Consider the following 14,530-nt stretch of genomic DNA (forward strand, 5'->3'; position numbering starts at 1 on the left):
CTTAAAATCACAATAGGTACATTAAACAAATCATAGTCCAGTAAATCTCATAAATTTATTAAAGAGTTTAACTTTTAAAAATCATAGTTTAAACTCTTTTCTTGTACACCATCAGTAATTTCCAAAACTATTTTCCATATAACTTACTCTAAGCACACAGCAAAAAGAAAGCCAACCTAAGGATAAGCTTTAGAGCTTGTATCCTTAAGCCCGTAAGTCCAAGTCCATATAGCTTACCCTAAGCACACAGCAAGGGAAGCCAACCTAATGTATCTTGGGGCCCCAAGAGTCACATTAGGCCTATTCTGTTTATTAGCTTGATCATAGCTATACTATTGTAATTCAATCCAAAAGTTCAATTGCACCGTGACACAAATTCCATAAATCATCACATTAAATTGGTGCATCAATAAAACAGTAACCAAAGAACTCAGTGTACCTCATATTAAAACCAATAAAACAGTTCAGTAATAATTAAGGAACACACTTCGATAATAGGTTCAAATAGTATATATACTGATTGCTGGTTTCACCACGCTCTGCTACAGTTTTCGAACCTATTTTATAATAACACTATATTACTTATGGGTAACATAAATAAATCTCTAAAATCATAAAATTTACGGGTCTTACGGGTGAATACTGGCACACGTGGTTTAATTGATCTAAAAGAGCTGGGTCGAGCTGTCAAACGATCCGGAGAGTTTCTTGTACCTTCAAACAATAATGATTTATCAGCCCCAAATATTACTTAATTGTTCAAAGCTAAATTCTTAAGTTTATAAGCATTTTTAGGGTTTGACTATCAATTTGGAGGATTTCGGGTTTGAATTTGGCCAAACGGATTGCGGAATCGGAATCAGGATGTCGAAAAACATAAAGTATGTCTTTTCGAAAATTTAAATTCTTGGTCAAAGTCAAAGTCAACCACTTTGACCGTTGATTTGGAGGCCTTCGGGTTCAAATTTGGTGAAACGGACTTTGGAAACGGATTCGGGACGTCGAAAACTATCAGAATAGGTATACTCGGAAAATATTTACGGTCGTTTAAGGGTCGGTCAAAGCTATTAAAGGTTCTGGTCAAAAAAAGTCAACGGTTAACGGTCGGGTCGAGTCGGTCGGGTCGGGTCAGACCGGTTTAGACCGGTCAAACCGGTTCAAAACCGGTCAAACCGGTTTTCAAGCTGCTCACTCTCCCTGTGGCGGCGCGTGTGGCGCGTGAAACGTCCTTCGGGGCTCTAAAATTCACGGAAAAATTTCTACAAATTATTGTGAGCGATTTCGAGATACTTACAACGATCGGTTCCAATTTTTGAACGGCGGAGAGCTCGATTTTAAATATGCTGAAACTTTGACTGCTCCACCTCCTCACGCGCCGCCGTCGACGGAGACCAAGGTTGACACCGGCGGACTCGAAACGGCACAAGGAACACGATGGTGCAGGAGGTGTCGTAAACGGAGCAACGATCGGCGGTGAATTTGAGATTTTCCCGGCGATAGAGCTAAAAAAAACGTCGATGCTTTGACTTGAAATTCCCAACGTTTAGCAGCGTTTCGCTTCAATTAATTTAAGGGGATTGTTCCTGACTCGATAACGAACACGATGTTGATTTCAAAACGACGATCGGAATTCGGAAAGCGTCGGGATCTAAGTCGGAAACCTGCGTAGGGGGAAGGGAATTTGGGAGCAATTGAGGTGTGGTTTTCTGTTTTGAAACAGAAAACCACGTTTATAACATAACATACCTAACTTTCTTGGGTAAATTCAGGGCTTGGTTCCTGAATTTTCTTTAACTCTAAAACAAGCTTCAAGTTTTAAAATCTTTCAATTTAGTCCCCACAATTTACCGATTTTCACAATTAAAACCTCCAATTTCAATTAAATATTATTTTGAAAATATCCGGGTTGTTACATCGTCAAATTGTAAACTTAAAAGAGTCATATCCTCCAACATCGCCAAATATCAAATACATGAATACCTTCAAAATCGCCATAAGAAATTGTTTTACACAAACCGTACATGAGTTCAATTGACTCTATGGCATGCCACACGCATTCGACACTCGACTTACTGTTCAAGGGTAATATACTAACATGGTTAAACTTACTTGTATAAAAGATAATAAAGTGAAACTTATTACTATAATGAATTTGATAACAAGGATCAAAGTATAACACATTCGAGTCTTAAGCTCCACAGTCTGAATTATACATCAGACTCTATTTCACAACTTAGTATATTAGAAGACTTAAAATGCTTACGTTCAAGTTCAAAATATGCGTAATTTCATAGCAGTTTCACAACTAAATCACTGTGGCCTTATAACATAACTAAGTTTACCATAAGCTTACGAAATATATATTTTCCATCCAACATTACTGTAATTGAGCCAAACTTGCATTTAATCTTAGGAATCAAATACCATTAGAAATTAAATTGAATTAATATACTCAACATCCGACACTCACTAAATATTTGAGATTACAAAGCATCTCACACCACTCTCGGAAGCTGTCAATTTCCTTTCTGAATAGAATTTGCTTCAATTGAATCCTTATCTAGCAATTCAACATTACATCAACGATTCCTACCATAAATCAATATATCAATTTAACCGTAAATGAAAAAATAACTTTAAAATGAAAAGGGTTTAGGTATCAATAATTTTTGAAGATTTCATTAGTTATAAATATTTTAATTTTAAAATAATAAGTTCATGAAATCTTAAAAAAACTTCGTCCACACAACTCTTTCAACTTTGCCAGATTTCCGGGGCAAAATAATGCTCCTAGTCCAACCGAACAAAATAAGAAGGTTCAATCAATTGTAGAAGTCGATGTCGAAAACTCGAAATATATCAATTTTTACATGTTAATACTTTGGAAAAAAAATAGTTTAAAAGACAAATAGAATGGTGTCACGTGTAAAATGATTTAATTTGTTTTATCATAATTGCTAAAGTGTCTGTTTCCTTATCGGATATGTTGCAGAAATATCAGGCTCCTTGTCTTCTTTCTCACATTTCCATGGCTCTAATTTTCATTCCAAAAGCTTAATTATTACTTTCCTTCCTGTTCCAAGATTATAGTTAGAAATTACAATTTACCTGTTCCCTAGCTTATTCAGAAATAAAATTGATGAGAAAGGAGCAATCTTGGTTTAGCAGCCATGGTTTGCCCATTAACAAGAACGTGGAAGCTGACAGTAGCAGTAGCGAGTGGCTATGGTTCCACTCGTTGCAGTAATTTGAACTCCATGTTTAATTCCTTCCTTTCCAATAAACAAATTACAAGGCAGAATTTGGCTAATTTGTCTTTTGATCCCACTTCTTCTTCATCTTCTCTGAGCTCTTGTTTGTCTAATTCTCCTTTGGCTGCTTACTCAGACAACAAAAAATGTGTACCAAATGCAAGAAACAATGAGACAGATGTGCACAGAGATGACAGATTTGGAAAAGAACTCAGACCCAAAATTACGGAGCTTGAAGAAAATCAGCCTTGGCTGCATAAACTTGTGTTTACATCCAAGAAGATCAGGAGTGTTCTCTTGCTCAATTTCATCACCATTGTTTATGGTATGTTTCAGCTCTCTGTTATGCTTCAATTGCTAGAATTGTGCAATCCTTTTATTGGCGTTAAGTTAAATTGTTGTAAGAACTACAATGGTGTCCAAATATTGCAGCAAGTGATATTCCAGTTATAAAAACAGTTGAATCTATAATGGACCCGGCACCCTTCTCCGCGGTGCGGTTCGTGATGTCGGCCATCCCATTCTTGCCGTTCGTGCTTCGAGCTCGAGACGATGTTAAGACGCTGAAAGCGGGGATAGAGTTGGGACTTTGGGTCAGTTTGGGTTACTTTGTTGAGGCAATTGGTCTACTTACAGCTGATGCTGGCCGTGCATCGTTCATTTCTCTGTTTACAGTAAGTAGTTGAGTTATAATACACATTAGGAAATAGGTGCAGTCTCTGATGGTAGGATCAATTCCCATTGGTTCAAACAGGTTATGGTGGTACCAGTGCTCGATAGCATGTTGGGAGCTATAATACCTGCTCGTACTTGGTTCGGTATTCTCATGTCTGCACTCGGTGTTGCTATGCTAGAATGCAGCGGTTCCCCACCGAACGTAGGCATTCGAACATAAACGATACTGCCAAAAGATGTAGTATTATTATTCATAAAAGCACTAAGAAAACATCATTCTTCTTCATATCTGATCCCTTTCAGATTGGAGACCTGCTAAGCTTTCTGAGCGCTATATTTTTCGGAATTCACATGCTTCGGACAGAACATCTTTCAAGAAGCACAAAGGAGGAGAACTTCTTGGCACTTCTTGGATATGAGGTTTACTGCTCAACATATATATACGGATACATTTAACCTATGATTAAGGATGATGCCATTATTAATGACAAAAGTTTGATGGTTTCCCTTTAGATTTGTGTGGTTGCTCTGTTTTCGACACTGTGGGTTGTAATTCAAGGATGGCTTGATGGCGACCAAGATTTCGATAAATCATCTTTGACATGGGAAATGTTATGGGATTGGATGATGGCCTTTCCATGGCTACCTGCCCTATATACAGGCATATTCTCAACTGGATTGTGTCTATGGATAGAGGTATTGTTTTCTATTTCTTCATTGTAGAAAATACATGCAATTTCTATCATGGAACGGATATCAAACATTTCTATGCAAAGTGTATCTTTCTCCATATAGATTGCTGCTATGCGTGAAGTGTCAGCAACAGAAACAGCCATCATATATGGAATGGAGCCGGTATGGGGAGCTGGTTTTGCATGGTTTCTCCTCGGTGAACGGTGGGGCACAACCGGATGGATCGGGGCTGCTCTCGTGCTCAGTAAGGGATTTCGATGTTACAAGCTTATGCCTGTTGATATGGTTATAAGTAATAAGCAAACGAGAGCATTATATGATTGTAGGTGGAAGCTTAATGGTGCAAATGTTGGGAACATCAGCTGCAAAAGGACCGATAGACGTGGAAAAAGGAAATCAGAAAGGCAATCTGCAGCGGGTTTCCGGAATGGACAAAGGAAAATTGCAGAAGAAGTTGTCTACTACACCAATTGTTGTGAGAACCAGAAAGGATGTGAGGGATATGTTTTAAGTTATCCATGTCACAAATGCTTTTCTAACTATACCCTGCTGCCTTGTATAACTGTTCATAGACTATATGTTGTACATATAACATATACGTGATATATAGAAAGTGTATAGGTTTGATGTTGCGGATTGTGTCAATGATTTTGTTCGATCATTGTAGCTCATAGGAAAGAAATATGATGATCCTATTTGAACTTCCTTATTGTAATGGTTTTGATCATTTAAGTGTGTTGTTGAGCATTGTAAGCTATTTTATCAGTTTACACCAAGTGCTTATAGGAGGAACATTTTTTTATTAATCTGAGATAATTAGTATTTGTTCGTAATTTTCTTAGTTAATTAACAGTTAAAGCACACCATGCTGATGCAGCTGCTCGATTCCGTAACCTTTAGAAAACAACACTTTCTTTTACTACTGAAATCACTTAATAATTTTTATTCTTTACCTACAATTTGTTTATTTAGAAACATAATTTTTAGTTGTGCTGTTGAATTTCCTGAGTTGTTCGTTCAATTTATCCAAGTGTTCATTTGGAAACATTTAGACCGATAATAATCAAAATATTCTTTAAATTCTTTTTAATAATCATCAATTCTTTCTTTTTTTAATGGAATATCAAGGCAAAGCCTTTTACAAATTATTAAGCTCCACCAGGGAGCCCGGTTTTATCATAATTTAAAATATCATGTAGGAAGGTCGGTGGGTGATCAATGAAGGAGCAAGACGGGTTTTGCTGGACATAGAATTTGACGAGAGCATCAGCAGCTCCATTGGTTTGGGGACGAATGAGGGTATATTCAACGATCCATGTTTTATCATGAGGGGAAGGGATGGTTCGGACAAGGGATAAGGGACTGGAGTGAGCTTTAGGAGAGGAGACGATATTGAAGGCTTCACTACAATCAAGCTGGCACAACACTTTTTCAAAACCTTGCCAAGCAAACTCCAATCCTTCAAACAAACCTCATAAACTCGGCCTGGAGCACAGTCGTGACACCAAGAGGTATGGATAAGCCGCCGAGCCAGTTCTCTTGATCATCACGAACAAGACCGCCTGCTACAACAAGAGAAAAAGAGGACACAACTCCATCGGAATTTATAGATACCCAGCCGGGAGGGGGTGGCTTCCAATTAGACTCGAACATGTTTATCAAATGATGTTGTAGGGTCATCTAATTAGAAAAAAATATAAAAATATATGTATAATATAATGGGTAATCTAAATCAGAATTAATTAATATCATAATATTATAAATAATTATATTAAAATTTGAATAAAAACCCAAACAAATATATTCGATTTGATTAGACCTAACTTTCATAAGCTCAACTCGATTAAAAAATCAAATAAAACTTAAATGATAAAATCATACTCTAAAGTTAACTAACTCATTTTTCAAGTTAACTTGATTGAATATAACTACAGTCTTACAACAAATTATTTGAGTACTCTGAGATCTAAACTCATTTGTTTCATTTTAGTTTCCGTGCTCAACGCTCATTGAACAATAACCACTAGTCACTTTCTGGGTTTTTTTTTTTTTACAAATCTACGATAAATATTATAAAGTATTTACTTAAAAGCTTTTAACTATTAACTTCATACACTTTCTGCATACATAATGTTCAAACTCGACACCTTAAGAAATAAAAAATTCTTTTAATTGCGAAGATCGTTTGATTTGTGCAATACGAAATAGATCGTTGTTACTGTTACAAATAAATTGTTGTTTTGGATGGTAATGTTTTCATATATATATATATAATTAATATATAATAATATTTTAGAAAAAATGTGTGCAAATATTTTAAATCTATGTGTGTATATATATATATATATATATATATATATATTAATTTAAATTACAGATTTATACTTTGGGGGATTTTTAATAATTTTTCATTTTCTTTTTTTTTTTATTTCAATCTCTATTATCTACGTATATAAAGGTTTATTTTTAAAAAAATATTTTTAGATTTTTTTAAAAGCTCATAATATTAAAAAAAAACAAAACAAAATTCATGACCTTCATTATTGTCACATGTTAAAAGCTGAAAGCATCACATCATTTTGGATGTAAAAAAATATCAGAATAGTGAACCAAAACAAATTGAATATCAAATTGGGAAAAAGACAATAAATAAAAGTATAAAGTTTAGAAGTATATATAAGCCTTTTAAAAGCATTATTCATAGAGGATAGAAGAGGAAATGGAAGTGGCGTGGGCATCTGTCAAAACTAGTGATGCAATGCCGTAAATGGAACATACTGATGAAATACTGAATGTGCCTTGTGTTGTGTGCTACCCTACCTTCATCCAATTTTCTTATCTTCTCTTTACTTTCTGTGGACCACAGGGACATCAAACAGATGCAGATTCATGGTACTCAAGCTACTCGAGCAAAACATTGGTACTTTGTTCTATTTTAACCTTTACACTACCCTCACATACAGTAGAAATATATTTCAAGTTCCAAAGAAAATATAGTACCAAAACTTCAGGATTCAAACCATGCACAATTCATTCAACAACTGGACTAGGTATCAGAAAAGTTACCATGAAACTTGCAGGATTTATTCAAAGCAACCACTATATAAAAAAAAAACTAAAAATACCGTTCATCGTCGACTAGGAAAAAACAGCTGATCATTGCAGCATGAAATAGTTCTATGCTAAATTTATTTATTTAGTACGAAAAGGAACGTTTCAGTAACATAAGATGAGAAGCATGACTTAGTTCTTGATGGCAAGGAAAAGCCCCCATCTCTGCTCGCCTGCTGAGCTCCTCATCAGCTTTGCCTTCCATCCATCGACTATTTCATCATAGTCTTCCTGAATATTCATTCCCAAAACAATATCATTTACTATTATTGGGTTCTTTTTTTTTTTTTTAAACTTTTAATGAGCTAGGTTATCAAAATGATCCAAAACACTCACTTGAGAGAAATCGGAGATGAATGCATCCTTATCGTCCTCAACTTCATTTAATTCACGCTGCAGAACTTGTATGAACTAAAGCACAAGAACAACATTAGTTTAGCTCGCCTACCCCAACCGGTTTCGTAATTTCATAACAAACTTAAAATACAAATGAAATTGGTAGGCTTATCTGAACCTGATTGGTTCGATCCTCTGCAATCACCACATCAAAACCAGCATCCTTAAGCATCTGAAAAAAAATAAAAGCAAGGCAGAAAGGTAACTCCTGATGTCAAAAACTGTTTATATGAAATGGAAACAACAAACTTCTTTTAATTTGAATATACCTGCTCGTATGACTTTACATCATGGAGATCGTAGCCTCTCTGCTTGATATACTCGGCAAATTCGGCCGATGGAGTCTTGGAACTTTTGCAGTAATCAGTTATAAGAAGTTTGCCTCCTGGCTTCAACCATTTGTAGAAAGATCTAAATAATGCAGGTTTGTCCTGGAAGTCAATTTCAGACACGGAACATGAGAGGATATCAAAGCATATCAAGAAAAATCCAAATGATTGACAATTCTTCAAATAGTTGATCAGGACATGAAGTAGTATGAATGAACTGACAATTCTTCAAAGCGATTATCGTGAGGTTGACTACATCAAATTGGTTTAATTGTGCGATAGGTAGCAATTTTCCCAGTTAAAATGCTCATTTGGATGCCTATGCTAAACTGCTAAATCTCTAAATCATTTCAAAGGGAAAACACTTCTTATGAGGTATCGAGTCGTCTTACTTGAATGTGTAGAATGGTGTCACGGCTGTAGATAACATCAAAACTGTTGTCCGGATAAATCTTCTTAGCGCAATCAGCAACTTCAAATTCCACTGAGCACTTGAGTCCGGTAGCTCGTTCAAGAGCAAAAGATACCATATTTATGGAGAGATCAATGCCCACAACATGGACATCAAATTCCTCAGCCATATAAAAGTCACCTCCACCAATGCCACAGCCAACATCTAGGACCTTCTGGCCAGGCTTAAGATCCAACTTCCCCACAAATTCTTTTGTTGTTTCTGCTCAAAAACAGTTCATTTTAGGGGGATTACCCAAGTGAAATGATTGACTAGAATAAGAGAAACCAAAAGAAAGTGTTAAGTTACCTAACATAGAAAATATTGAAACATTGATATACACTGTATAATTTTATTAATTGACAGATATAAAACTTTAACAGCATTGATTATAGTTAGAGATGCCGGTTCACAGTTCAGATATTACAGTGGAAAAGGTGAAAATTCTACTCCAAAATGATTTCTGCTGCTAGATACAAATCCCAGTAAGTAGTATTAAAATTTAAATCAGTACAAAAACTTTCACTGATTATTCCCTATATTCTCTATTCATGCGTAGTGAATTCCTTTAATAAACAAATATAAACATTTCATTGAATAGGGATTACCAATTCCTCCTGTGCTCACAAATCCTTCTCCAAATACACGTTCATAACGGAGTATGCTATTAGATTTGTACTGAACAGAATCCAAGAATCGCTGGAATCCCCTATCATTATCTGAATCAACCTTTTGCCAGATCCAGCAAATCTGAATATGCAAACAATAGGTTGCACCTTGTCGGTAAATATAAAAAAACTTGCGACAGCAAAATAAATATTAACTAATTTGAGATCATGTTTTTGCCTGATTCTGATTCTTTTTGTTCTTAACATAAGCTCCAATGCACTTGCATCCAACAAGAGAAAGTTCAAATGAATTTCCAGAATCATCAGTTGCATGGCATTCTTTAAAGACCTGCATAAGAATGCATGACAAGCATATGTTTGAATATGAAAGAAAGAAGAGATAGCTGTGTTTCATACATAGTTCAATCTTCAGATCACATCTAATTAAACACAAATTTAAGCAAAACCTTAGTGTAAAATCTGGGCTCGCGATAGTGAGTTGGGTTGTTCTTTCGCTTGCAATCACCAGATTGATGAAAACAAGACTCCCTGAAGAAAATATATCCACCAACCTTCAACCATTTCACCATCCTTTCCGCCAAATTCTCAACCTGCATTTAATGAAAGTTTTAGAAAGAAATATTCTTGAATAATATGGTTTATTTGTAATTTCAAAGCCGGAAATGGAATAGCCAAATTATTAAAGGGAGAAAATTGAAATCAATAGTTAACTTGCTCCTATGAACTCCATTTTTTTTCTTGTTATTGAAGAAGACGCTATGAAATATATTCAAGAGGGCACAAACATGTTGAGCATGCACCATTTCAAATCCAATTTAACATCCACATAAAAGATAAACTGAAATGACCTCTTTATCTGAGAGGTACATCAACAGCCAGTTTGAGAAAATCAAGTCCAGTGATCCTTGTGAAAATTCCAAATCTGGGGAAGTCACATCTGCGCACAGGAATTGGACATTCTTACAATGTCCGTTTATCTTCTCATTCTGTAATTAATGAAATCAAAACAAAAAGTCTGATCAAGCCTCTAACTGAATACAAAACTAAATGATTTCTGTCAGGTTGCATTTCAATAACCTGCTTTATAACGTTCTCAATGAAGTCTAAAGCTATAACATGACCGGCCTTCTTAGCCAATACACCAGTAAATCGACCAATTCCAGCTCCTAGCTCCAAAATGGATTTCCCTTCATATGATGGGAGTAGGGAGAGCACCTGCATATATAAACAATGAACACTTACGAATCTAAATAACAGTTGAAGGGTAAAATTAAGACAAAACAACAGCAACGGCAATTACAGAGCAATATAAGCATCAAGGCAAATTTAACTCTTGTCATATCATAATAATAACTGAAGACATTCATAGATGAACATCTTGACTTGATAGCCAAACGAAAATAATAAAAGATAGAAATGATTACCTCGGGACGTTCTTCTTTGTCAAGATCAGCGGCTTTAGAGTCTAGCATCATAGCCTCAACCGTCAGATCCACTGAGTGCTCAATCCAATAGCTCTTTTGAACCTTTCGTTCATCGCCTACAAATCCTATCATTTTTCAAACAATCAAATTCTATTTGTTTTTTTAGTTAAATGTCGATCAGAGATCCGCATCGGTTCGCAAAATTTCCATCATACATCGTCAGTCCATTTCAAACCTCCACAGTTCTAAATCCAAAAATAACACAACAAAACATTAATATACATCAAGAGATCTCACCGTTAGTCGCCATTGTTAACAAAGGAGGTCTCTAGTAAGCTTCCGGTGGGGATGAGTTTTAATTTTTTTAATTTTTTTTTTTGGAAATAAAAAGAGAAAAAGAAGAGCTAAAATCCCTCGACTGCAAGGCGAGATCTGGAAAAAGACCTTGATCTGCGATTGTTACTTCTTCCTCTCTGTTGCATCACACACTTAACTGAAACCAAAACCAAAACCTAATTATGCCAATATTGCTCTACCAATTTCTACTGCTGCTATTGCGGGAATTGGAGATCGCTCCGTCCCGCGTTTTATAGAGCCAGCTAGGGGTAATGCACCTAATGATAAATCGGCTCGAACCGGTCGGTCCGGGTCAAAACAATATAACAACAACCCCATGATTGTTTGGTATGGACCACATATAAAATAAAATAAAAACTCAAATCTGTTCTGGAAAATCTTTAAAATACTGACGTGCCGTTTGCATGAATAACAAAAGTTTTTGTAAAGCGCCTACAGCCCTTTTTAGTGGGAAAATACAGTAAGAACATGTTTAGTATTATTTTTAAAAAATAATGGAAGAAAGTATTTTAAAAAAATAGTTTAGAAAAGTATTTTTTTAAATGTTTTTGAAAAATGTTTTTTTAATTATTTGATAATATTTAGTATTACTTTCAAAAATGTTTTCTTATAGGAGCCGCTAATATTATTAAAAAAAATATATCTAGAATTACAATGTAGGTTTACAACCATTACCGAAAGCTACACACATAATTAAGATATTTTCTTATAACCACACAAAAACTAGTCACTTAAGATCAAAAAAGGAAAATATTAAAAACCTAATTAAAAACTCGAACAAAATATAAATACGATCAGATATGACTGCATCAATAAACGAATCTTGGTCAAAAATACTTCTAAAACTATGTGCATAGTTAATAGGAGACACAAATTTTATAGGACGTGTGGAGTAACATTGAAGGGACCATAAATTTATACAAGGGTCTTCCGAAAAACTGTTATCTTATTAATTTATCAAAATTATTAATTTAGACATTGGACCAAAGTCGATACCAAAAAATTTATTATTTTAGAGTTAATTTGTTGACTATTAATTTACGGAAGTTTTACTGTAATTTCTTATTTACACTATAAATGTCATGGATGATGAGCAGATCTTGAATTATCCAAGATAAAATGAGTCTTTGATAGAGTCAACTATAGATGAAGAAATTATTCAAGGTGACAATAATATTTGACCACATGTTTCTCCAAGAGAGGTTTTTCTATCAGTGAGTACCTTGAAGAATTATTCAATATAACACGAGAAGAATATACCAGATTTGATTTATGTCCTAAAAGTTAAAAATGAAATTACATTTGATTCACGTGTAAAAAACAGTTTTATATATATATATATATATATATATATATATATATATAAATGAATGAGTAAAATGTTGTCTTATATTCTTAATGTTGTCTTGGAGTTTTAGGGTTGCCAACCCCGTAAACTCGAGGAAAGTTGCTCCCTCAAAATAATTTTTTCCACCATTATTGCCAATGCATCAACTACTCTATATTTTAGTAAAAAATAAATCTGAAAAAAATTGTCTAGAAAGCACTTTAATTTGAATTAGTCACCGATATTCGATCTGTTAATCGACTAATTCAGATAGGTTACTGCAAAGGCGAGGGCGACCCTCCTAACCCAATTTACTCCATTTCCAAACACCAAGATTCAAACACCTGATATTGTTTAAGAAATCTAGTGTCTTATCTTACTAGATCAACCGATTGTTGGTAATGTTATTAATATATCAAATTTTCATTTATCGAAGTTTTATAGTAAAAATATATAAAATAATTTAAAATTATGAATAATTTATTAATCATATAATTTTTAAACCGTTGGGATTGGAGTGGGGACCATGAGGAAAGGGTATCAAAAGAGCCGATGAGCAGTCCAGATTTGGTTATTTGGTCACATATGAACATTATATTTTAATACAGATTTAGATCTAATTCAGTTATTATATTTTGTTTAAAACCTTAATATTAGTATTTAACAATTTGGATTAATATACATAAAAAACATTAAACAAAACCCGACAGACATACTTTTCATTGCAGAATCCGTGACAAGGTTTTTGTCATTTTATTAAGTGTTTGCTATATTTTTTTTTTTGTAATTTTTCTGTTGGGTATGATGATACAAGAAAAATGTCACAATGAAATCATCAAAGTACCATACAAATATTATTATATTTATTTAAAACAAGACAATTTTGTGTTTCGTAGTTTAAAATAAGATAAATCCGACTCTTGTTCATTATAAAATTGCATGGTTTTATCGTTTACTCAAAATTTATTTTATTGTTTAGATAATTCAAATCATAGTAATTTAATAATTACGGTAAATTAATCATATGATTATTTAACTATTGCCTATTTTCTTACCATAAATTTTAAAAACTTGTTAATTAAACCATCAAACTATTTAAATGTTACAGTCGAACCACCAACAATTAACTTTTAACAAAAAAAGTAGCATGACTATTAAAAATTGATATAATTATACATTTGATCTTTAATATTTATGCATTCTATCAATTTAATCTTTATTTTAATTCAATTAAATAAGTTTAATATCCAATTAGATGGTAACATGATAGATTTTTTTGTTCTATTTCGTCGATTTTGAGTGAATTTCATAGAAAACCAATCCTACGAGAAGAGTAGTGAAATGCAAACATTTTGATACTAATTTAGTCACGAAAGACGAAAGACGACTAGTGATGGGCAATAACTGACTGATAACAACTGACAAAAAGTGCATTGTCAAAAAAATAAATAGTTTAAAAGTTAATGACAAAATCAATAATCCCTTAAATATAGTGCCTAAAACAACATCATTTTGAGCATCAATAGTCATCGCCAAAACGACATATTTTTGGTGTGACGGGCCACATCAGTAATTGTTATTGACTTAACAACAAAGTGAAATAATTAAATACAAAATTTAAACTTTAAGTTATAATTAACAAAATTAAGATTTCAGTGGTATAAAAGAATCGGCAATCAAAGTTCAGTGATATCTATATAGTTTACCCTTAAAAATAGGCCAAATTCAACATACATTTTTAAGGACTTTTGACATATCTAATCCTTAAACCATAACTAAATAATCTTAATAATTATGAATGAAAAAGACCCCAATCTTTTTACCCTTCCTTTCTCTCGCTCTTTCTCTTGTATCTTTTCACTTTTCTTCCTTCCTACCATGCAGATC

General features: G+C 33.9%; 2 protein-coding genes across 2 annotated transcripts; one reads left to right on the forward strand and one right to left on the reverse strand.

Annotated features, from left to right (window-relative positions):
• The first annotated feature begins 3,045 nt into the window (after nt 1-3,045).
• On the forward strand, nt 3,046-5,193 carry LOC120165942. The gene is made up of 7 exons (XM_039175372.1): nt 3,046-3,576; nt 3,684-3,925; nt 4,006-4,128; nt 4,230-4,346; nt 4,440-4,622; nt 4,722-4,863; nt 4,946-5,193. Exons 1-7 carry the CDS (start codon nt 3,171-3,173, stop codon nt 5,128-5,130), a joined length of 1,398 nt encoding a protein of 465 aa, XP_039031303.1. The 5' UTR covers nt 3,046-3,170; the 3' UTR covers nt 5,131-5,193.
• A 2,590-nt stretch (nt 5,194-7,783) lies between these two features.
• LOC120166107 (phosphoethanolamine N-methyltransferase 1-like) lies at nt 7,784-11,529 on the reverse strand. The gene is made up of 12 exons (XM_039175468.1): nt 11,257-11,529; nt 10,960-11,084; nt 10,613-10,750; nt 10,384-10,521; nt 9,982-10,125; nt 9,753-9,863; nt 9,515-9,656; nt 8,848-9,128; nt 8,396-8,557; nt 8,245-8,298; nt 8,067-8,141; nt 7,784-7,961 (listed from the first exon to the last, which is right to left on the reverse strand). The coding sequence occupies exons 1-12, from the start codon at nt 11,267-11,269 to the stop codon at nt 7,863-7,865; spliced, it is 1,482 nt and encodes a 493-aa protein (XP_039031399.1). The 5' UTR covers nt 11,270-11,529; the 3' UTR covers nt 7,784-7,862.
• Nucleotides 11,530-14,530: the final 3,001 nt, after the last annotated feature.

This window comes from Hibiscus syriacus, unplaced genomic scaffold (assembly GCF_006381635.1).
Source record: "Hibiscus syriacus cultivar Baekdansim isolate YM2019G1 unplaced genomic scaffold, ASM638163v2 tig00111621_pilon, whole genome shotgun sequence".
In the NCBI taxonomy this organism is placed as follows: Eukaryota; Viridiplantae; Streptophyta; class Magnoliopsida; order Malvales; family Malvaceae; genus Hibiscus; species Hibiscus syriacus.